Source organism: Choloepus didactylus, chromosome 9, assembly GCF_015220235.1.
Source record: "Choloepus didactylus isolate mChoDid1 chromosome 9, mChoDid1.pri, whole genome shotgun sequence".
NCBI lineage: Eukaryota > Metazoa > Chordata > Mammalia > Pilosa > Megalonychidae > Choloepus > Choloepus didactylus.
The window spans coordinates 45,545,885-45,569,382 of NC_051315.1; the positions used below are offsets into that span (position 1 = coordinate 45,545,885).

General features: G+C 37.6%; 1 protein-coding gene across 5 annotated transcripts in view; it reads right to left on the reverse strand.

Annotated features, from left to right (window-relative positions):
- The window catches only part of ACVR1C (activin A receptor type 1C), a 242,857-nt gene that overhangs the window by 18,447 nt on the left and 200,912 nt on the right, over positions 1-23,498 (reverse strand). For 4 of the 5 annotated variants that reach the window (XM_037850103.1, XM_037850102.1, XM_037850105.1 and 1 more), the window contains one exon: positions 2,222-2,461. In XM_037850103.1, the coding sequence (XP_037706031.1) occupies positions 2,222-2,461 (240 nt within the window). Of the gene's footprint in view, positions 1-2,221; positions 2,462-13,248; positions 13,336-23,498 lie in introns of those variants that run through there. The other variant, XM_037850106.1, reaches the window with a different exon arrangement.

Sequence of the window (23,498 nt, forward strand, 5' to 3'; positions counted from 1 at the left end):
GTTTCTGTGACAGAATCTTGCTGCAGATGGACCCACTTTCTCTGCTTATCAAAGGCAGGGAGGTCCTCGGTTACTTTTAGTTGGTGGTCACTGCCAAATATATGCTGCTTGCTTTGGGAGCAAAAATGCCTAAAATTATTTCAGATTGATCACGAAAGAAATAATCTGTTCTTGGGGACATTTACTGTTCTCTTTTTATGTGTGATCTTAGAATAATCAGAGAAGAGAGTCCTGTACAGTCAATAAAACCAAAATTAGGTCTAAAGATGCACAAAAACACCCAAAAAAAACCCCATAACATTTAATTTTTTATTTTTATGCCTTTGATCCCTCCCTCCCTCCTTCCCTCTTTTAAAGTTTATTAAAAATCAAAGAATAGAAAAACTTTACATAAAAATATGTCAATTTTAGCTTCCACATTGTTGTCCACACAAAAAAAATCGAAACATGATCTCTTGTTAAGCCTGTAGCACGTGGCCGCAGTGGCAGCCCGGCCAATTCATTTGGTTCATGGTGAGGGATGGACACTGGGACAATCCCCACAAGAGGCCTTGCACTCTAAACTGCACCCCACTGGGGACGCGCCCGCAGAGATTTCCTTAATGGAGGTTTACAGTCAATATTGCTAATGCGTGGAGATTAGTACAGGCCTACGTATCAGTTTTTATAAATATTTATCAATAGGTTCACAATTTAAATATTTTTAAATATTTCTGATAACTTTTGGTCATCAAGAAACATGACTGCTTTCTGAAGTTCCCATCTTCACTTTAAAAATCTCTCCTACTTTTATTTGAAAGGGAAATACTTGGTCATCTTCAATCTATTTAAGGAGTTAGCTACAAAATATACATTTCTACTGAACATCACCACATGAACTAAAATGTTTTGAGAGGGATAAAATAGGTGACTATTTAATCACTTGAACCCTCAAAAGAAATTATAAAAGGCGCAGATCATAGCTCTCTGTGCCCATGTGCCATGCCTACAATTTTCTGGTACTCAAGAAATTAGAGAACAATATATTAATATCTAAGGAAGGAAAGAGTATGGAATCCTAACAAGTCTTACTTTTAAAGAAAGAATGCCAGCTTTCTACCCAATAATTTAATTTGGATTCCAATTTTATAAATTTTGTACATTGGAGATTTTATTTCTATTATTCTTCCTTTGAAAACACACCACCTAATTTGTGCAGTGATGGTGCAAACATTTAGACTTTGGTCACTGAGAGGGCAGGTGACTGCCTCAAGAAGCAGCAAAAACCCTGAAACTCTAAATGGCAAAATTTTTCTTCTGTTTTCTGATGAATACTTGTAAGCCCAAAGCTGCTCCATGCTGAGTACAGATGTTTATACAGACCAGGTCCCGATACAACTGAGGCACGAAGTTATCCCCACTCCCATCATCTGCCTCTGCTAATTGTACCTGTTTTGATGCTCCTAAAGAACACAGGCAGGTGAATACCTCAAAATCTATGTGGGGAAATAATCCTTAATGATCCTTCCAAAGCAAGAGAGGAGGCAGGAGCTTCTGAAGTGATTCATCTGGGCTCATACTAGTTCACATTTCTGCAATACAACGAGCTGGTAGGATTTCTGAAAATACATAAAGCAGGGAATCCCCTGCGAATTTAGGGAGTTTATCATTATGGGTAAATCCCTGCCCTGAAACCTGAAACCAAAAAACCCTCAAATGCCTTGGGCTGTGATAAAGACTCATTTAGGCCATCATACAATCTGTTACTTTTGATTGCTTCACCAGGGGTTCTGGTGATCCGTTAAATACCATATAACCTCCAGCAGGAGAAGCTAGCACATGAAAGTTGCTCTTCCTTTTCTATGCTTTAAGAACATTTCCTTGACTTCAGTTTCAAGTCAGTTCCTGGTAACTTCATGCACAGCTATAATGGGGGGGAGGGGGGCGGGGGGGGGCAGGGACCCTTCTTGTTCCAGGAAAAATTTCTGCAAGAATGTGAAAATGAGATTCTGAAGACCACAACACAAAAGACCACTGAGATGACTGAGTCCTTCAGGCTGTGATACTTTTTCTCTCCATCAAATCCTAAATGAAATTTCTATACCACAACTGTACCATATCAAGAATTTAATAAAATGCAGTGCATACTATTTGGGTCCTTTTTTTTTATTATTAAACAAACCTTTTGATTTAGTTTTAAATAAGAGTTTTCTTACTAGAGAAACAAAGGATGGGCACATACCAGAGCCAGATCCAGAGGCAGTCACATCATAAATCAGATCTTTAAGGGTTTTTCCAGCATTTACCAGATTGCACTCAGAAAGTGGTTCCTCCACATTCTGCCTCTTTTTCTTTCTGTGTGTGCAATGTCGACCTTGGCATGCCCAAATGGTTAGCATTGCAGCTAAGGACAAGAGGCAAACTGGCACAGTAATCACAACAGTCAGTTCCATGGGTCCGAGTTTGGGGGCATTTGGAGATGCTGCAGTTAGAAAAAGAAAGAACACAGTCATAAATCAATCCACTTTAAATATTTTAGAAATCATCAATGTCATCACCAAATTTTCACATTTATAATGTGCAACTTATACACTATGTACTTACATTAATTGGTAAAAACCCTCAGGGGTGTAAGCAAAGACGGACAAAGGGAGTTGATGTTAGGTTGCAGCAAGGAATGGTTATGCCAGGTGAAAATGGTAAACAGAACTAGGGTCATGGAAAAGCACTAGCACACAGAATCTTTTTTTTTAATTCATTTTTATTGAGATATATTGACCTACCATACAAAAATAAGCATACATTCAGTTGTTTACAGTACCATTATATAGTTGTGCATTCATCACCAAAATTAATTTTTGACATTCTCATTACCACACACTCAAAAACAATAAGAAAAAAAATTAAAGTGAAAAAGAACAATTAAAGTAAAAAAGAACACTGGGTGCCTTTTTTTTTTTCTTCCCCCATTTTTCTACTCACCCATCCATAAACTAGACAAAGGGGAGTATGGTCCATTTGGCTTTCCCAATCACATTGTCACCCCTCATAAGCTACATTTTTATACAATCATCTTCAAGACTCATGAGTTCTGGGTTCTAGTTTGATAGTTTCAGTTATTTACTGCTAGCTATTCCAATTCATTAGAACCTAAAAAGGGTTGTCTATATTGTGCATAAGAGTATCTACCAGAGTGACCTCTCAGCTCCTTTTGGAATCTGCCACTGAAGCCTGTTTCATTTCCTTTCACATCCCCCTTTTGGTCAACATGTTCTCCATTCCAGGACGCCGGGTCTAGATTCCAACCCAGGAGTCATATTCCACATTGCCAAGGAGATTCATTCCCCCGAGTGTCAGATCCCATGTAGTGGGGAGGGCAGTGATTTCACCTGCAAGTTGGCTTGGCTAGAGAGAGAGGGCCACATCTGAGCAACAAAGAGGCATTCGGGAGGAGACTCTTAGGCACAATTACAGGGAGGCCTAGCCTCCCCTTTGTGGCAACAGTCTTGCCAAGGGCAAGTCCTGTGGTAGAGGGCTCAGCCCATTAAACCACCAGTCCCCTATGTCTGTGAGCACATCAGCAAACCTCGAGGTGGGGAAGCCCAACACCCCTGCATTCTCCACCAGCTCCTCAAGGGGGCTCTGCATATTTTTTTCCTTTTTTTAAAATCAACTATATCAAAAAGAAAAAAATTAAAAAAACATACAATTAAAAAAACATTTCAAACAAACCATAACAAGGGAGTAAGAAAAAGAATTCCAACATGTTCCTACTCTACCCCAAGAAAATAACCTAACACAGCAACATTCCTGTGAACTTGTTCCTACCATACCCATCAGAAATTAACAGACCATAGCCATTCCTGGGCATTCCCAGAATGTTAAATTTACCCACGATAGCTTATCTGTTCTTATTGGGTTATCATTCCCCCTTCCTTAATTGCTCTCTATCGCTAGTTCCCCTACATTCTACATTATAAACGATTTTTTTTTTATATTTTTCAATGTTCACATTTGTGGTAGCATATAATATTTCTCTTTTTGTGCCTGGCTTATTTCGCTCAGCATTATGTCTTCAAGGTTCATCCATGCTGTCATGTGTTTCACGACACCGTTCCTCCTTACAGCTGCATAGTATTCCATTGTGTGTATATACTATATTTTATTTATCCACTCATCTATTGAAGGACATTTGGGTTGTTTCCATCTCTTGACAATTGTGAATAATGCTGCCATGACATTGGCATGCAGATATCTGTTTGTGTCATGCTTTCAGATCTTCTGGGTATATACCAAGAAGTGCAATCACTGGATACTGGATCGAAGGGTAACTGTATATCTAGTTTTCTAAGGAACTGCCAGACTGTCTTCTAGAGTGGCTGAACCATTACACAGTCCCACCAACAATGAATAAGAGTTCCCGTTTCTCCACATCCTCTCCAGCATTTGTAGTTTCCTGTTTGTTTAATGGCAGCCATTCTAATTGGTGTGAGATGGTATTTCATTGTGGTCTTAATTTGCATCTCTCTAATAGCTAGTGAAGCTGAACATTTTTTCATGTGTTTCTTGGCCATTTGTATTTCCTCTTCAGACAACTGTCTTTTCATGTGTTTTTCCCATTTTATAATTGTGCTGTCTATACTACTGTCACTGAGTTTTAGGATTTCTTTATATATGCAAGATATCAGTCTTTTGTCAGATACATGGTTTCCAAAAATTTTTTCCCATTGAGTTGGCTGCCTCTTCACCTTTTTGACAAATTCCTTTGAGGTACAGAAACTTCTAAGCTTGAGGAGTTCCCATTTATCTATTTTTTTCTTTTGTTGCTTGTGCTTTGGGTGTAAAGTCTAGGAAGTGGCCGCCTAATAAAAGGTCTTGAAGATGTTTCCCTGCATTGTCTTCTAGGAGCTTTATGGTACTGTCTTTTATATTGAGATCTTTGATCCACTTTGAGTTAACTTTTGTGTAGGGTGTGAGGTAGGGTCCTCTTTCATTCTTTTGGAAATGGATATCCAACTCTCCCAGCCCCATTTGTTGAAAAGACCATTATGACTCAGTTCAGTGACTTTGGGGGCCTTATCAAAGATCAGTCGGCCATAGATCTGAGGGTCTATCTCTGAATACTCAATTCGATTCCATTGATCAATATGTCTATCTTTGTGCCAGTACCATGCTGTTTTGACAACTGTGGCTGTATAATAAACTTCAAAGTCAGGGAGTGTAAGTTCTCCCACTTCGTTTTTCTTTTTTAGAGTGTTTTTAGCAATTTGAGGCATCTTCCCTTTCCAAATAAATTTGATAACTAGCTTTTCCAAGTCTGCAAAGTAGGTTGTTGGAATTTTGATTGGGATTGTAGTGAATCTGTAGATGAGTTTGGGTAGAATTGACATCTTAATGACATTTAGCCTTCCTGTCCATGAACGTGGAATATTTTTCCTTCTTTTAAGGTCCCCTTCTATTTCTTTTAGTAGAGTTATGTAGTTTTCTTCGTATAGGTCTTTTACATCTTTGGTTAAGTTTATTCCTAGGTACTTGATTTTTTTAGTTGCTATTGAAAATGGTATCATTTTCTTGAGTGTCTCAATTTGTTCATTTCTAGCATATAGAAACATTACTGACTTATGTGCATTAATCTTGTATCCCGCTACTTTGCTAAATTTGTTTATTAGCTCTAGTAGCTGTATCCTCTATTTCTCGGGGTTTTCCATATATAAGATCATATCATCTGCAAACAATGACAGTTTTACTTCTTCCTTTCCAATTTGGATGCCTTTTATTTCTTTGTCTTGCTGGATTGCCCTAGCTAGCACTTCCAGCACAATGTTGAATAACAGTGGTGACAGCGGGCATCCTTGTCTTGTTCCTGATCTTAGAGGGAAGGCTTTCAGTCTCTCACCATTGAGTACTATGTTGGCTGTGGGTTTTTCATATATGCTCTTTATCATATTGGGAAGTTTCCTTCAATTCCTACCTTTTGAAGTGTTTTTATCAAAAAGCAGTGTTGGATTTTGTTAAATGCTTTTTCACCATCTATTGAGATGATTGTTTGATTTTTCTCTTTTGATTTGTTTATGTGTTCTAATACATTGATTGATTTTCTTATGTTGAGCCATCCTTGCATGCCTGGAATGAACCCCACTTGGTCATGGTATATGATTTTTTAAATATGTCTTTGGATTTGATTTGCAAGTATTTTGTTGAGAATTTTTGCATCTATATTTATTAGGGGGATAGGCCTGTAGTTTTCCTTTTTTGTAGCATCTCTGCCTGGTTTTGGTATTAGATTGATGTTAGCTTCATAAAATGAGTTAGGTAGTGCTCCATTTTCTTCAATGTTTTGAAACAGTTTAAGTAAGATTGGTGCCAGTTCTTTTTGGAAAGTTTGGTAGAATTCCCCTGTGAAGCCATCTGGCCCTGGGCATTTATTTGTGGGAAGATTTTTGATGACTGATTGGATCTCTTTGCTTGTCATTGGTTGGTTGAGGTCTTCTGTTTCTTCTCTGACCAGTCTAGGTGGTTCATATGTTTCTAGGAAATTGTCCATTTCCTCTACATTATCCAGTTTGTTGGCATACATGTGTTCATAGTTTCCTCTTATAATTTTTTAAATTTCTTCAGGATCTGCATAATGTCACCTTTCTCATTCATTATTTTGTTCATATGGGTCTTCTCTCTTTTTGATTTTGTCAGTCTAGCTAGGGGTTTGTCAATCTTGATCTTCTCAAAGAATCAACTTTTGGTGTTATTTATTCTCTCTATTATTTTTTTGTTCTCTATGTCATTTATTTCTGCTTTAATCCTTGTTATTTCTTTTCTTCTACTTGGTTTAGGATTGGTTTGCTGTTCATTTCCTAGCTTCTTCAGTTGATCCATCAGTTCTTTGATTTTAGTTCCTTCTTCCTTTTAAGTGTATGCATTTAGTGCTGTAAATTTCCCCCTCAGTACCACTTTTGCTGCATCCCATACGTTTTGGTATGTTGTGCTCTCATTTTCATTTGTCTCTATATATTTAGCAATTTCTCTTGCTATTTCTTCTTTAACCCACTGATTGTTTAGAAGCGTGTTGTTTAACCTCCAGGTATTTGTGAATTTTCTAATTCTCTGATAGTTATTGACTTCTAATTGTATTCCATTGTGGTCAGAGAATGTGCTTTGAATAATTTCAATTTTTTTAAATTTACTGAGGCTTGTTTTATGTCCCAACATATGATCTATTCTGGAGAAAGTTCCGTGAGCACTAGAGAAGAATGTGTATTCTGGTGATTTGGGATGTAATGTTCTATATATGTCTGTTAAATCCAATTCATTTATCAGATTGTTAGGTTCTCAGTTTCCTTACTGGTCTTCTGTCTGGTTGATCTATCTATAGGAGAGAGTGATGTGTTGAAGTCTCCCACAATTATTGTGGAAACATCAATTGCTTCCTTTAGTTTTGCCAGTGTTTGTCTCATGTATTTTGTGGCACCTTGATTGCATAAATAAACATTTATGATTGTTATTTCTTCTTGTTGAATTGCCCCTTTTATTAGTATGTAGTGGCCTTCTTGGTCTCTCATAATATCCTTGCATTTAAAGTCTATTTTATCTGAGATTAACATTGCTACCCCTGCTTTCTTTTGGCTGTAGCTTGCATGAAATATTTTTTTCCATCCTTTCACTTTCAATTTCTTTGTGTCCCTGTGTCTAAGATGAGTCTCTTGTATGCAACATATTGATGGTTCATTTTTTTTTATCCATTCTGCCAATCTATGTCTTTTAATTGGGGAGTTTAAACCATTTGCATTCAACATTATTACTGTGAAGGCGTTTCTTGAACCAGCCATCTTATTCTTTGGTTTATGTTTGTCAGATATATTCTTCCCTCTCTCTCTTAATGTCCTTTAATGTGCCCATACTGAATCTCTTTAGTACTGAACCTTTCTCCATATCTCTCTCTCCTTACCTTGTTTCTCTGTTGGTAGGGCTCCCTTTAGTATCTCAAGTAGGGCAGGTCTCTTGTTAGCAAATTCTCTCAGCATTTGTTTGTGAAAAATTTAAGCTCCCCCTCATTTGCTGCATAAAGAATTCTTGGGTGGCAATTTTTCTCTCTCAGAATTTTAAATATGTCATGCCACTGCCTTCTCGCCTTCATGGTGGCTGCTGAGTAGTCACTACTTAGTCTTATGTTGTTTCCTTTGTATGTGGTGAATTGCTTTTCTCTTGCTGCTTTCAGAACATGCTCCTCCTCTTCCATATTTGACAGTGTGATCAGAATGTCTCGGAGTGGGTTTATTTGGGTTTATTCTATTTGGAGTTTGCTGGGCATTTATGATTTGTGTGTTTATAGTGTTTAGAAGATTTGGGAAGTCTTCCGCAACAATTTCTTTGAATACTCTTCCTAAACCTTTATTCTTCTCTTCCCCTTCTGGAACACCAATGAGTCTTATATTTGGACTTTTATGTTATCTATCATATCCCTGAGGTCCATTTCAATTTTTCCCCCATTCTTCCTTTTGTTCTTTCATTTTCCATTCTGTCATTCTCTCCTTCACTGATTCGCTGTTCAGCTTCCTCTAGTCTTGTACTATGAGTATCCAGAATCTTTTTAATTTGGTTAACAGTTTCTTTTATTTCCATAAGATCGTCTATTTTTTTATTTACTCTTGCAATTTTTTCTTTATGCTCTTCTAGGGTCTTCTTCATGTCTTTTATATCCTGTGCCATGCTCTCATTGTTCTTTAGTTCTTTGATTAATTGCTCCAAGTACTGTGTCTCCTCTGATCTTTTGATTTGGGTGTTTGGGCTTGAGTTATCCATATCATTTGGTTTTTCCATATGCTTTAAAATTTTCTGTTGTTTTTGGTTTCTTGGCATTTGCTTACCTTGATAGGGTTCTTTTAGGATATGTAGACTGAATCAAACCCTTATCTCTAATTTGTCAATCTACAGCTTTGTGGAGTACACTTTCTCTAACTAACCAGAAGGTGGCATCCACGAGCCACCTATTCCCAAGCCAATTCTCCCCTACTTTGTCTTTGTGGTGAGTGGGGGTGTGAGTCTTGTGGGGTCCAGTTGGTGCACCAAGCTTACGTGTGTAGTTGGTGTTGCCTGCCCTGCATATGGAGCATGTGTCTGAGTGGTTGGGGGGGGGGTGGCTTTAATAATCAAATCTCCCAGGTGTTCCTGGAGATTTAAAGCTGTTGCAATAGTCTAATCCTTCAGTTCAGTCTTGCCACAGTTTGTCTCCGCTGCTAACCCAGAAGTCCTTGGTATTGGTGTATGGTCCCTGGGACTTGTGAGTGGGTCCCTCTTCCAAGCTGTGTACTCCTAAGTCCTCTGCTGAGGGACAACTTGCTATGTCACAGGTGAGCACCATCACCTAAGGGAGTTCTGGGCTGCAGGGCTGTGTAGGGGCATTCCCGGTCTGCTGAAAGGATGGCTGAATGGGGCGTGTTAATTTCCCCCTTTTCACACAGCTCTGCCTTCCCAACTCCACGACAATTAGCTGAGGGTGCGGGAAAGGTTACCGTCCACGACCGATACTGTGGTGTGTGCATGTGTTGTTGGAAACACTGCCTGTCACACTGGGTTGTTTGGTGCAGTTCTGGGCTGTGGCGCTGGTGCCGGGCAGGAGCATTCCCAGCCCACCAGGAAGATGGCTGTAAGGGAACGCCCCCCTTTTCTTAGGAGGTTGTGGCGTTTAGTAAATTTTCTCAGCCACTGGACTTATTGCTTTGTGTCTCCGAGCTCTCTTAGCTCTGCTCTTGTCTGGGCCCAAATTGCAAGTCTTTGAGGCTTTCTGTAATGGGCTTCTTAGAGTAATTGTTTTTGAAAAAGAGAAAAAGATTTAAAAAAAAGAAGAAGAAGAAGGGCCCTCCTTGCAGATCTAATGGGCTATTGAAATGCTAAGAGACAAGGAGATTAGGGCCATTAAGGAACAATCAAGAAAGAAGAGGAACCGGCTCTTCAGAAAAGGAAACTCACCCTCTGGATTTTCATATGAGCCTGACTCTGTTTGAGCCCTGCCCTTCTCCATTCTATGTTCACCAGAACTCCAAAAAGACTCTGTTTTTATTTTTGGGTTTTTTTTGGGGGGGGGGGTGGGGGGAGTTTGCTGTTTTTGCTAGTCCTATCTCCTCTCCGCCGTGCTGACTGCTCCTGGATTTTCTGGTGTCTGGTCTCAGTCTATCTATGTTTGGAGTTTGGATCAGCAGTCTGAGTTTTCAATAAGAGCCACAACTGCAGTTCTCCCTCCTCGTTCCCAGCACCGACGGCCCCTCCTCCCACGGGACTGAGCCTGGCAGGGAGGGACACAAGTCCCCTGGTGCGAGAAGTTACAGATTTTGTTGATCTCAGCTGTTCCACACATTCATGAATGTTGTATGAGGTATGCCCAGAATCAAATTGCTCTCCAGTGTCTGGTCCACACAGTTCCTGGCTTTCTACCTACTGACCTGGAGGAGTAACTAAAACCTACACCTCACCACTCTGCCATCTTGCCCCACCCTCCATAATCTTTTTTAAAATCTCTAAAGCATTTGACACCTTTTTATTATTTTCTCCCCATTATTCAGCAGTCCATTTTTGGAGTTCATTCTTCCATTTGTTCATGCCATAAATAAGTCTTGAACTCTTGCAATGCACTGCCACTGTTGCAGATGCTGGAGCTAGAGTGGTGCATGAAAGAGCCTAAATCCCTGCTCTCACGGTATGTATGTTCTCACACATCCACTAAACAGGTAGATATGTAACACAAAGTCAAAAGATGAAAAATGCTATGAAAAAAATAAGGTGGGGAAAGAAGTATGAGAGTAAAGGCGGGTGCTACTTTAAATAGAGCAGTCTTGGAAAGCTAAAAGGAGGTGTCAAACAGACCTCACTGAAGTGAGAGAGCAACGAACAACAGTATCACAGGGAAGACTGTTCCTGGCAGAGGGAAAGCAAGGGGAAGCGGCCCTAATGTGGGAGTCTTACTGGTGTGTTCAGGAGCAACAAAGAATCCAGGGTGCCTAGAGTGTATTAAGCGAGGGGAAGATAGGAAATAGGGTTAGGAAGGTAAAAAGAGAAAGATCACGTGGGGTCTTGAAGGCTACGAGAAGGACTGCATGTTTTATTCTAAGTAGGAGGTGTAAGGATTAGGGAAGAGGAGAGATATGTTCTAACTTTCATTCGGAGTGGCTGCTGTGGCGGATAGACACCAGAGGGGCAAGAGTAAAAGCAGAGACCGATTAGAAACCTAGCGCAGTCACTCCAGTGGAAGATGATGGTCTCAGATGACAACCATGTCTAAAATAGCACTTCCTTCCCATATCCTTCTCCTGCACTATTTTAATTCCTGGCTCTTATCATGTATTGTGGCACATCAGATATTCATTTATTTCTCATATAACTTCCTCTAAAGAAAGTAAGCTCCATGAGAGTAAGAACTACCTGCTTTGTTCACAACTGTATTCCCAGTGTTTACAACAGTGTCTCACACATAGACGACAGATTAATAGTTCTTGAACGGTAGCATCACTGAACGTTTACTAGTTTTGCTCTTAGTAAGGGACAAGATATTTAGTTTTAGAAAAATAAATGCAAAAAAAGAAACAAAATAATATATGATTAAATTTGTGACTATAATTTTAAAAAGTAGTTATTTTTAAACTTAAACTTCATCTTGCATTTAAGAAATTTTTTTGTTTGTTTAGGGCAAAAAAGGGGGAGTACATGAAAAGATCTATGATGACTACATGCTGTGTTTTTCAAAGAAGCTATTTTGACATAATGTTCAAAGGCAAAAGTGTGTCTGATCAATAAAAGGCGCCTTATTTTCTTTTCATTCACTAAAGAGAACCTCAGCATCATCCAGTCAGGGATGGTAATTTTTGTTTTTAATAGAACTGGTAGTGTATTTAATAAACTATGGGAAAAGAATCCTGGAGATTTAGGTTCTTAAACACCAATGAGAAGTAGAAGAATGTAGGCCTAGGACAGAAGGAAGCTGTGTTCCAATCCTGTGCTGCCACTTTCTTGCTGTGCGAACTTGAGCAATCTGAACCCCAGCTGGCTCTGTACACGCCAGTGTAAGGATAAAGGATTACAGAGCATAAAACTTGCACCTCACAGTCTAAACAAACAATAAGGAAAATGGCCCTGGTCAATTAAACATCCCACAGGCTTCCTTCTTTGCACTGACAATCCTAGAGAGCTCATTATGTTAGATGTACTTGCATTTTAAATATATGCATGCAATTTGAAAATAAACATTTAATTCTAAAGGAAAAGGTATCAAATTCCTCAAAAGCGTGTTCATAGAAGTTTCACTATAATTCTAAAATTAGTAGTCTGTCTACTATCGTTAAGTAAAAGATTTAAAAGTGTTACGTGAACTTTGGAAACAAACACAATCTATGCATTTCTGCTTTGCTTAGCGAATTCTGGCAGGTTGTCGACGCTCCCCCTGAGTGTTTCAGGCTTCCTCGGAAATCATTAGGGGTTGCACAGGTGCATGTCAGGAGGGCTTGACCTTGAGTGTTCTTAAGAGAGGTGTTAAAGAGTTCTCTGAATTACATTGCTTTAGAAATTATTAACCATGGTGCTTGTGACTTCTAAAGTTTGCTTTTATAAAAGAGTTTTATTATTCGCCCCACAATGATCTCTCAAATCTATTATTTCCCATTATACCAATATTTCTATGTCTCCACAAAGGTACTCTAGATAGCCTAAGAAAGCTCCAGAATTCACTTAATCATTTAGCAAGCCACAGAAACATCTATTGAAATGTGTTTTTTTTAAAAATAAAATTCAACTATTTATAAGGCTAGATTTTATTTTGATATATTGGATGGTATTGGGGAATATCAATATAAGCATTATAGTTTAAAAGCTTATTGACTATCTCCATTTTAGTAAAGCTCTATTAAACAGAGCTCAGATCATCACCATGGCAACTAATTAAGAGGCAAAAGGTCAGCAACCTTGAAAATAAAGATTAGTGATGTCTACTGCTCTCAGTGGTGTTTATTACAGGTGGGCAATGTTTCTACTTACTTGAACAAATTCACTGATATGAGTTAGTAAGAAAAAAAGATTACTCAGCTAGGGAAAGGTTGGCAACACCAACAGAAAGAGTTTCTTAAACACTGAACAATTTTAAAAGCAAACATTGGTGAAACTATGGTTTAAACCAAATATTGATTGTAAACTCTACAGGAGATAAATGAAGAAAAACTGTAGTCTACATCCAATTATTAATGGTAGAGGGAGATGGTAGTACAGCTAAGAGTACATTTTCATAATGCTTACCTTTGATAAGCATATTATTTTTTCTAGCAGATTTTATATTCCTGATCATAAGAGAACACGTGTTTGATAATTTCCAATTTTTGAGATTTTCTGTGCCAAATGAGATGCATTCTCCAAGGAATAAGCAGTCCATGGGGGAAATGTTAATCCCCAAAGTGAGGTCTGGAGAGTGCTGCACTACCAATTCAAGTTATTTCATTCCCTAGCAAATTAAATAGAAGACAGGATGAAAGAGATAAAACCACTATCACAGTTGAGTGAGGGCCAAACCCACATATATAATCTCACTTACATGTATAACCTCTACAATATACTAAACTGAGACAGCTCAGGGAAAGGGAATTTTAGCAAGGCAGGGAGAAGGGAAAGTTGTCTAGGATGGGGTGGAAGATGCTGGACAGCTGAAGACTCATATGTAAGGAGGAAGAATATAAAATGGTAAGAGAAGATAAAAAAAAAAACAGAAGAGGGAAAAGAAGGAAAGAGAAAAGAAGGAGAAAAGTTTTAAAAATTTATTTTTGTGTATTTTGTGATTTTCCCTTGAGACCTGGGTGGACCTGGTGAAGGTGAAAGTCAAGGTGGTTGCCACTGCCCAAGGTAAGATTTCAGACCGAGGTCAGGTGCCTCGGCTTCCCCCAGAAGAGCTCATCACTCCCACTGCCTCACAGGAACTTCCTGTTTCTTGCTTTAGGAGGAAAACTCAGCAAGATGAAAAACAAAGATAAGAAAATGTAGGTATGGTCCTCAGGTTTCCTCTCCTGCCAATTTCTTTTTATTTGAAGTATAAAAAAAGTATTCATGTTTATGAGAATTATATGACTTTCAAATTAATTAATTTACATTTCCTCAGCATATGTTATTAGGAAGAGAACACTTCAAACCAAGCAGAGGTATGTAACTGATCATTTGCTGTCAGTAACTCATACTGGTCATTGGCATGATATCTTGTAGTATAATATCTATACTAGATTACAGACACATTTTCCCACTATACTTGAAAGGCATCGTACTGAATTAAAACTAAGACATTACAATGAGTGATGTCTAGAAAAGCTTTGAGGAAAGAGGAACTGAAGAGATATGTACTGACCAGGCACCTGTTTAAAAACAAATCCAGGCAAAGAAAACAAAGGTCTTCATCCAGACACAAGGTATTTTTGTGAAAGTTTTCAAGTTTTATGCTTCCTTCTGAAAAATCACAATAGCAGTAGCTACAGAAATCTAAAAGGACTCAAAACACCTCAAAAGAATCCACAGAGTAATCATTAAGTCTATTCCTCCTTTTACTAAAGGTTTTTCCCAAATGAAAAGATACCATATTTTAAGGTTCAATCCATGAATGCATAAATATCAAGTCTTCAACTGCCCCTGCCCCTCAAGACAGGGAAGCATTTTTTCCCCACTTTGGCTTTGAAATGCCCTCAGGGAATAAACCAAACAAAGAGACAATATTGCTAAAGATGCTTTCTGTTGGGTCTCTTTCTGTCTTGGCACCTGGGAGAAATGGCACCACGATCAACCGAATGGTATGGTGATGTCCTCTCCATTCACTTACCCTATTAACCTTCTATGACACGGGCTTGCCATGTCAATTAAAGGTCCTTTGTCCAGTTCACAGTTTTCTGGGGAAAAAAGTGAAAATGAAATGTGCACTTGAAATGGAAGAGAGAAAACATTTCCTCTAAGACACGGAAAGATACCTTTTGTTAAAAGCAGAGTGGCATGCTAAGCAACAAGAAGTATTGATGATGAAACTTCCTTTAATCACTTCAAAGGATCCTCAAAAGTGGGTAACCATAATTTCAAATGTTTGCCTGATGGTAAGGAAAATATATTTGTAATTAGTTTCTCATGGCTTTACTAATTTTGCTCAAAGACTTGATCCTAATGGATTGATCTGGATAGTGTTGGGCTGAGAACTATCTAGGAGAGTTGCCAGAGAAGTAAGGCACAATTCACACTCTTGTGAAATTTAAAATCTACTACGGAATCCAGGACCCATCTAGAAAGCAACTCCAAAGCAACTTTGCAAGAAAAAGTGTGGAGAAAACTTTATGTAAGAGAAAGGAGGGGGAAGGTAAAGTTAAGATAAAGATTATGAGGTATTCCATTCATAGTGAATCAATCTGATGTAAAAGAATATGTAACTGCACTTTGGCAGGAATATGAAGTAGAATGGACCCACGGAGCTAAGTCACAAACACCAGTGTTATTTGTCTAACACTCTGATGTAATTCTGCACTCACGGGTTGCAGACGACCCACAGGAGCCTGTCCTAGCCTACTACTTCTTCACAATGACCAGCATAAGAGTCACCCGTAATAATGCAGTTACAAATTAATTCAGTTAGATGTTTCCAGCATGCTCCACTATAGGTAGCAGCAAGTAGTCTCCCTTTTGCACAGAGCAAGAATAATCAGGTAAAACATGTTGTTTCTGATGCACGTGAACCTCGAGCACTGAACAACGGCATGATATTTTCTAATCTAGAGATTCAACTGAGCCATGACAATGATGGAAATAATGTGAAAATTATTTCTGCCTCGTAACTGAATCAGATGAGATACTGAAAAGCCATTGCATTGTTCAGTGCTCAATCTACATAAATGGCTATTCACATGCACTGTCTTCCCCTGCCTTAATTTCATAATTTTATAGCCCATAGGGAGCACCACATGCACCAATACTTCCTGCACAGGTTCTCCCAGGGCTGCTGGTTCTCTGAGAGTATGTGAAGACACCAAGAAGCTGCAAGTCTTCTGTCCATTAGCATCTGAATTTAAGAACATAATGTTTTTACGTTTTAAGGCAAGAGGAATATGGGGTTGAAGAACATAATCACTGATGTAAGGAATATAAAGAACTTTCATTCAGAGGTGAGATTAATAAAATGTAGGAAAGACAATTTAAATAGGCACCACAATTCATTTTCCTTGATTTCAGGGTAAAAACCCAACAAAAATATCAACGAGTATAGGTTCTTAAACTGTCATCAAAACACATATCCCCAAATAATTTGTGTTTGCAAAGCAATTGGTAGTGATTATTCAAGGAATATTTTAGATTTTTTTAAATTCCCTTTATGTGGGAAATATGAAAGTTCCTTCAAAGTAGCCCCCATATCATGTATCTCTTTGGTTCCCCAGCTCAAATCACAGAGCCTTGTTCAGAAAAGGCACTCAGAAACCCTGATGACAAGGAAAAGTTACACTTCTCTGTCCAACAGTTTGTGCTAGTATAACTTTTCTCTCTGCTAATATACTCACACAGAGGAGCTTGTTTCCTTGGAAAAGATTATGTTTTGACCTAGCTTAATATCCCATATGCAATAATCACCTAATAAATATTTGAGTAAATAGGTAACTGTATTTACATACCTATAAGAAGTAGGAATGTACATTTAATGTAAAATCCTCAATTGAGAATTGGTTATAAAATTTACTTTCAATTGCCCACTAGATCCATATGAACAAAATTTCATAAATTAAATCAAAATGTACTTGTTCCAATTGACTGTACCTTTGGATGATTGTATGGTATGTGACTATATCTCAATACAATTTGCAATAAAAATTAAAAAAATAAATTTAAACAATCTATTGTCACCATAAACCACTAATTCAGATTCTTAATCTTTATTGCCATGGACACCTTTGGCAATCTGGTAAACCTACAGATCCCTTCTGAGAATAATGTTACTAAATGCAGACAACAAAGTACCAAGGATTAAATGGAAACCAAAACATACTGAAATACAGTTATAGAAACATCTTAATTGTGATATATAGACACATGTGCTTCTTTGGTAACATTAAAAAATGAGATCTAGCTGTAAGTCTAATCGCTGTTGCAATTTCAAAGCAGTGCTAAACAGAAACGATATTTCAAGTTATCTGCAGTGACTTCTTTGTGCATTCATATTTCATAGCACTTTTCAGAATATAAAAATTACGGCATCTCTCACTTTATGGGGGGGGGGAACACCTGGCACACCTGGCAGGTGAACATGGCATCCTCAGAGAGTGAACTATAAACGGATTTGTTCGTGTGATGGCAGTACAATTCCACAAGGGGTCCTGTAAGTATTTCACAGCATGCACATGTCACCTTACCCTGAGAATGGCAATGAGTTTATGTTTAAAATAGAAAAACAGAGGAAAGTTAAGAAACAGCCAAGGGTTTTTTTTTTTTTCTTAAAGGAATGAAGATAACAAGACTTTTAAACTCCAAGAAGAATAACACTTCCTGAGTCTGCAATTTTGATCATTATAACATGCTTTAAAATTATTTTTTGATAAATTTGAATTTAATGTCAAATTTCTTCATTCAGAAACAAACCTTTGACTTGGTTTAAATTAAAGTCCAATTTAGACATGTACCAATCAATGTACATTATATACTCCTCCCGCAACTTATATAATCAATTTGGAAGGGGGGAATAATATTGAAGTAAATAAAACACCCACATTTTAATGCTGCACATGTATTTTCTTTATGGAGATGAATTACTTGAACTAAGAAAAATATAGTAACATTTTTAAGATAGTATATTGAATTCTAGGAGGAAAGATCAGAAATTATTACTATACATACTCTTTCAAGCACTGTATGTTTTGGTAGCAAAATGGGAACAAAGATACTTGAAACTTGAAAGTTTTTGTTGAATAATCTATTTCCATACGAAGGGTTGTAGTTAGTGCAAGCATGAAGTAAACAGCAATTCCTAACAAAATTAACCCTAAAACAGCCAGCTTCTCTAGCCCAGATTCCTCACCTTATCCTGGATGAATTTTCATGGAGAATTTGAGAGTGCCCTTGATGCTATTTGACATCACAGCTATTTCTCTGAGCATTTCTCTGATGTACCTAGAGTCACCAGAAATCATTTCTGTTACAAACCAAAATGCTACCCAGCCATGAAAGAATCAAACAACAAAATGTGATTCCTTCATATAGGAAAAGACATATGTTTTAGTATTAAGGAAAAAAATTAAGATATAAAATTGTATTAAACAGAATAGTAACTATTTTAAAAACAGAAAGTACATTAACTATTAATAATGGGAATTCTAGACCAATGGATATAAACTAAAATACATATTGAATGAATGAAATGAACAGAGCCAGCCCATGCTCCATAAAAACAGAGCCAATCAATACTCAGCTTCAACCAACTATGAGGGAGACCTTGGGGATGCCAAGTCTTTTGATTTTTCAAGAAAAGCCAGGAATTTGGATCTTTACATTAAGGCTTAATTTTTAACATTAAAAATTTATTTTTGTTTTCCAGAAGCAGTGTAAGATTAAACGATGTAAGTCTGTGGGCCTGATACAACCCACATGCAGGTAGAATTCTGGATAACTTGTTTTCCTGCTTCTATGTTAAAATAGGATGAGGTTTGGCAACAAATAAAACAAGAAACCAAATAAAAGTTTCCTTTTCTCTCTCTGTAAAAGAAGGGCTAACAGAGTGACTTCATGAATTTTTCAGAGACTCAGGCTCCATCCAGCTTCCTTTCTGCCATCCCTGTGGTATAGCCATTATCCTCATGGCCCAAGGCAGCCACTGGAACTCCAGCCTTCACATCCACATTCCAGACAACATGATGGAGGACAGCAGAAGAATGTGCCAATTCTGTTTTAATGAGACTTCTCAGTAGTTCTCCAAAACACTGCCACTCATCTCATTAGCCAGAATAATCACATGGCCACACACAGCTGCAAGCGTAGCTGCACATATTGTCTGTTAGCCAAGCAGCCCAGACCAGCTAAAAGTCTAGGTTTTGCTACAAAATGGATATTGGACGAAACAAGATGTCTTTGCCACATGTATTTATAGTCATGCTTACTTTCACTCCATTGGATTTTTTTTTATTAGCAAAGGAATATATGTACAACAAAACAAATCAAACAGTGTGAAATTTGTAAGGAAAGAGTTAAGTAATATACTTTGCTTGTCAGATTTCTCCAACACCAACTTCAGTGGTTAAAAGTGGAATATATTACCTTCCATAAATTTACCTATACCCAAAAATTACTTTAAAAATTGATGCTTTGGTCTTCTTTATTTGTGAAATATAATGAATATACAAGAGTGCATACAACATATATGTAGAACATAAGAAATAATTATAAACATCTGTGCAACCTCCCCTCAGATATCCCCACATGATAACAACCCTCTCCCTTTTCCCAGAGTAACCATTGTCCTGATTTGGGGGGTAATAACTTCTTTGCCCTTAAAAAAAAAATAGTTTTACCCTTGTGCTTGACCATTTTCATGCCAACTTGGCTAAGCTGGAACTATGGTTCCCAGAATCCTCTTTCTTACATGGTTCTAGGTTAAGGTTGCGATATTTGCATCAGCGTTCGTGAATGAAAATGGCTTATAATTTTCCTTTTTTGAACTTTGTTGGGTTTTGATATCAAAGTCACCCATAATATGAGCTAAGGGACATTTCCTCTTTGTCTGCTTTAGAAGAGTTTATGTAAGAATTATCTGCTCCTGGACGTTTAGCAGAACTTTCTGGTAAAGCCTTCTAGGCTTTGAAACTTTCTTTTTGGGATGATTTTTCACTGCCTTTTTTTAAACTGCTGATTCGATTTCTTTAATGTTACAAGACTATTCAAGTTTGGTAAGTTATATTTTTATAGAAATTACATTGTTCATAAATCATGTTATTTCGATCTTGTATGTTCTCACTATTTTTTAAAAATTTACTTGTTCTTTCAATTACCAAGATAATGGTGTATTAAAATTTCCCTCTGAGATTGTAGATATCTCTATTTCTCCTTAAAGATCAGTAAATATTTCCTTTATTTCTGAAACCAAGTTCTTAAATATACATTAACTTAAATTTATTAAGAATTCCTGGTAAATTAAAACTTCAGCCGTTATAAAGTGACCCTTATTAACTCTAGCAATTTTTTTTGCAAAGTTTATTTTGTCTGGTATTAATATAAATAAACTGTTTTGTTTAATATATGCATGGCATATCTTTTCCATCCCAATAATTTCAACATTTCTGAAAACTTTGATTTTAGACATATATTTTTTAAACAACATGTAGTTGTATTTGTTTTCTCCAATCTCACAATCTTTGTTTTTTAACTGGAATGTTCATTTTATTTACATTTAATTATTTACATTTAATTATAGCTGTTATATCTGGATGCTTTCTTTTTGTCAGATTTTTTGTGGGCTTCCTTTTCTTTCTTTTCTTGACTTCTTTTGGATTTTTTTAATCATTTAATTTTTCCCCAATTATGGATAAGAAGGAACATGCTCATTTTCTATTCTTTAAGAAGTCATTTAGAAATTACAACAGGCATATTTCAAAGCATAATATTTAACAATATCTTCACCCTTCCCTTAGAAAAAACAAGGCCCTTAGGGCATTTTAACTTCAATTACCCCACATCTGACATCTATAATATTATCTTTGCATTGAATGATCCATTTATCTTGTTTTTATAAAACTCTACAGGTGCTGTCTCACCGGTGAGGCGAAGAAGCCGGCGAGTCTCGCGCTCTGTGGAACTTGCAGCCTTTGGCTTTCCGCCGCTATGGAGTACCTTATCGGCATCCAGGGCCCCGACTACGTCCTAGTCGCTTCCGACCGGGTGGCCGCCAGCAATATTGTCCAGATGAAGGACGGTGAGAGGAACCAGAGGAGGCCTGGCCGGGCCTGCCTGTAGGAGCAGCCGGAGGGAGTTCGTGGGAGATTGGGATGGGTGTTCCAGGGAGGTCTGGGAGGTGGGGCCGGTCCTGCCTGCACTTATCTCTTAGAACTGTGCAGACGGGCAAACAAGCTTAGGGCCTTTCCATTCGCTCCTCGGTCAGTGCTCAGTACACTGACCTTAGCTAAACGTTTGTGAAGCAAGAGTTGCCTGAGGGAATTCCGTTTGTAAGTGTTTAAGTATCTGCCGGGCACCAGGCTTCCTTGAGCCCCTAACTGCTGATAAATTTCCTATTGTCGCTACTAAAGAGATTAGTTTGCAGGCAGCATAAGGTGGAATCCTGGGGACCTTGAGACTGTGGGACTAGAAGTTTGGCATTTCCCTTCCGCTGCCTGTATCTTCCCGTGACTCAGCTCTGAACCTTCTTTCCTAGTTTTCAGGGCCCTGGCTGTCAAGATTTCCTTATATTTAAGTAGTTAGTGGAATTAGGAGTCTCGAATCCAGCCCGTCACATAATTGCTTTGTGACTTTGTACAGGTTACTTCGCAGTGACCCGCTATTTTCTTCTTCAGTAAAATTAGATTAGTAATACCAATCTCACAGGTTGTTGTGAGGACTGTGTCAATGAGATAAGTTATGTGCAAATGTCTAACACAGTGACAAATACTTAGGAGTAATAATACTAAGCACTTATCATGTATCAGGTGTTGTTTAAGCGATTTACATTAATTCGTTTAATTCATTTAGCCCTCTGCGATAGGCACTATTACATCTCCATTTTACAGCTGTTAGTTCTGAGGCACAGAAGTTGGGAAATTTGCCCAAGGCCACAAGTGGCAGAACCCGGGTTCAAACCTTTGCAATCTGACTCCAGATATTTTGCTTGTAATTACCGTATCATACTGTCTCGCTATAGTAAGTACTCAATAAATATTTAAAAAAATAAAAAAAATAAAATAAAAAAAAATAAAAAAAAACTCTACAAGACATTAATTTTATTGTTTTAGATTAATGTTCCTTAGAATTAGTCACATTTTTTATAACCGTCTGTGCTTTTCATTCCTTCTTGCATGTCAAGAATTTGCGATTATTTTCCTGCTGCCTGAAGTATACCCTATCATCAAATGGTCTGCTAATGGCAAATTCTATTTACTGTTGCTTTGAAAATGTCATTTCCATTCTCTCATTCTTTGAAGATATTTTTCCTGGGTATAGAATTCTGAGTTAGCAGTTGTTTTCTTTACAAATATTGAAGATACAGTTCCACTCTTTCTCCTTTCACTTTTTGCTGATGAGAAGACAACATCAGTTCTAGTGCAGCCCCTTTGAAATTCATTTACGTTATTTCTCTGTCAACTTTTAGAATTTTCTATTTTCTTTGGTGTTCTGTAGATTCAATATGATGTATCAAGCTCTGTATTTCTTTATATTTGTACATCTGATATTCATCAAATTTCTTGGATTTGTGGGTTGGTGCCTTTCACCAATTCTGGAAAATTCTCTGCTGTTATCTCTTCAAGATACTGCCTTTGCCTAGTTCTTTCTCTCCTCAGCTTAGGGACCACTATGTAAAATCACATGTTAAAGTTTCTTACACTTTCCTCTATTTGTCATCCACTTTTCCATAGTTTCCATTATAAGGTCTCTATGTACTGTGTATACAGAATAATTTCTTCTTTTCTGTATTTTAGATCCCTAATTCTTTCTTCAGTTGTGTTTAATCTGCTGTTATACTTCTTCGTTAAGTTTTTAATTTTAATTATCATATTTTTAATTTTAAAGTTTTCTTCTGTTATTGCTAAAATCTGTTAGACCTCTCTTTTAGTTTCCTGTTCTCTAAAAATATTTTCAAACTCATCTTTTGTTTCTTTAGACTTTGAAAAATATTTGGTCTATAATTTTTGTCTGTTAATTCCATTATATGAAATCTTCATGACCTGTTTCTGGTGTGAGCTTTTTTCCTGCTGGTACATCAAATGCTGTCTTGCACCCTTGTGTGTCTGATTATTCTTAACCAGATACTACTCACATCCTTGACAAAGTATCTGTCTGTGTTTCTATGAGACCTAATATTAAAGCGCCTTGCTCCAGAGAGAATTTGTACTTTCCTCTAGCAGGCAGCTGAGGGCACTAACATTCTGGGACTACCTTAAAGCAAGTTTTTATGTGGAAAGTCCCTGCACCACACAGGGAAGGAAAATGCAGGCCTAAAATCCATGAGATGGCTAGGCCATGTGCACAGCTTCTAAGGAAGTTTTCTTTATTATTGTTAATTTTCTTTTCTTTTTTCCCCTGCTCTGCTTAGTGATAAGCCCAAGCCGCCGATCTGGGGTTATAAGGAGACAGGTTTATAACTGGTTTAAACTTCCAATAAGGAAAGAAATATTTGCTATCTCAGTTAATATGAGACATTTCTATTAGATTCCCCAACTGGAGCAAACCATGTGCCTTGGCTTTTGTCTTCCTTAAACCTTGAGATCCCTAAAAACAAAACCCTAGGTTTTCCTTGTTAGCAAAAGCAGATACACAAAAGGAAAAACCATCAGATAAAAGTATGAAAAACTTAAACA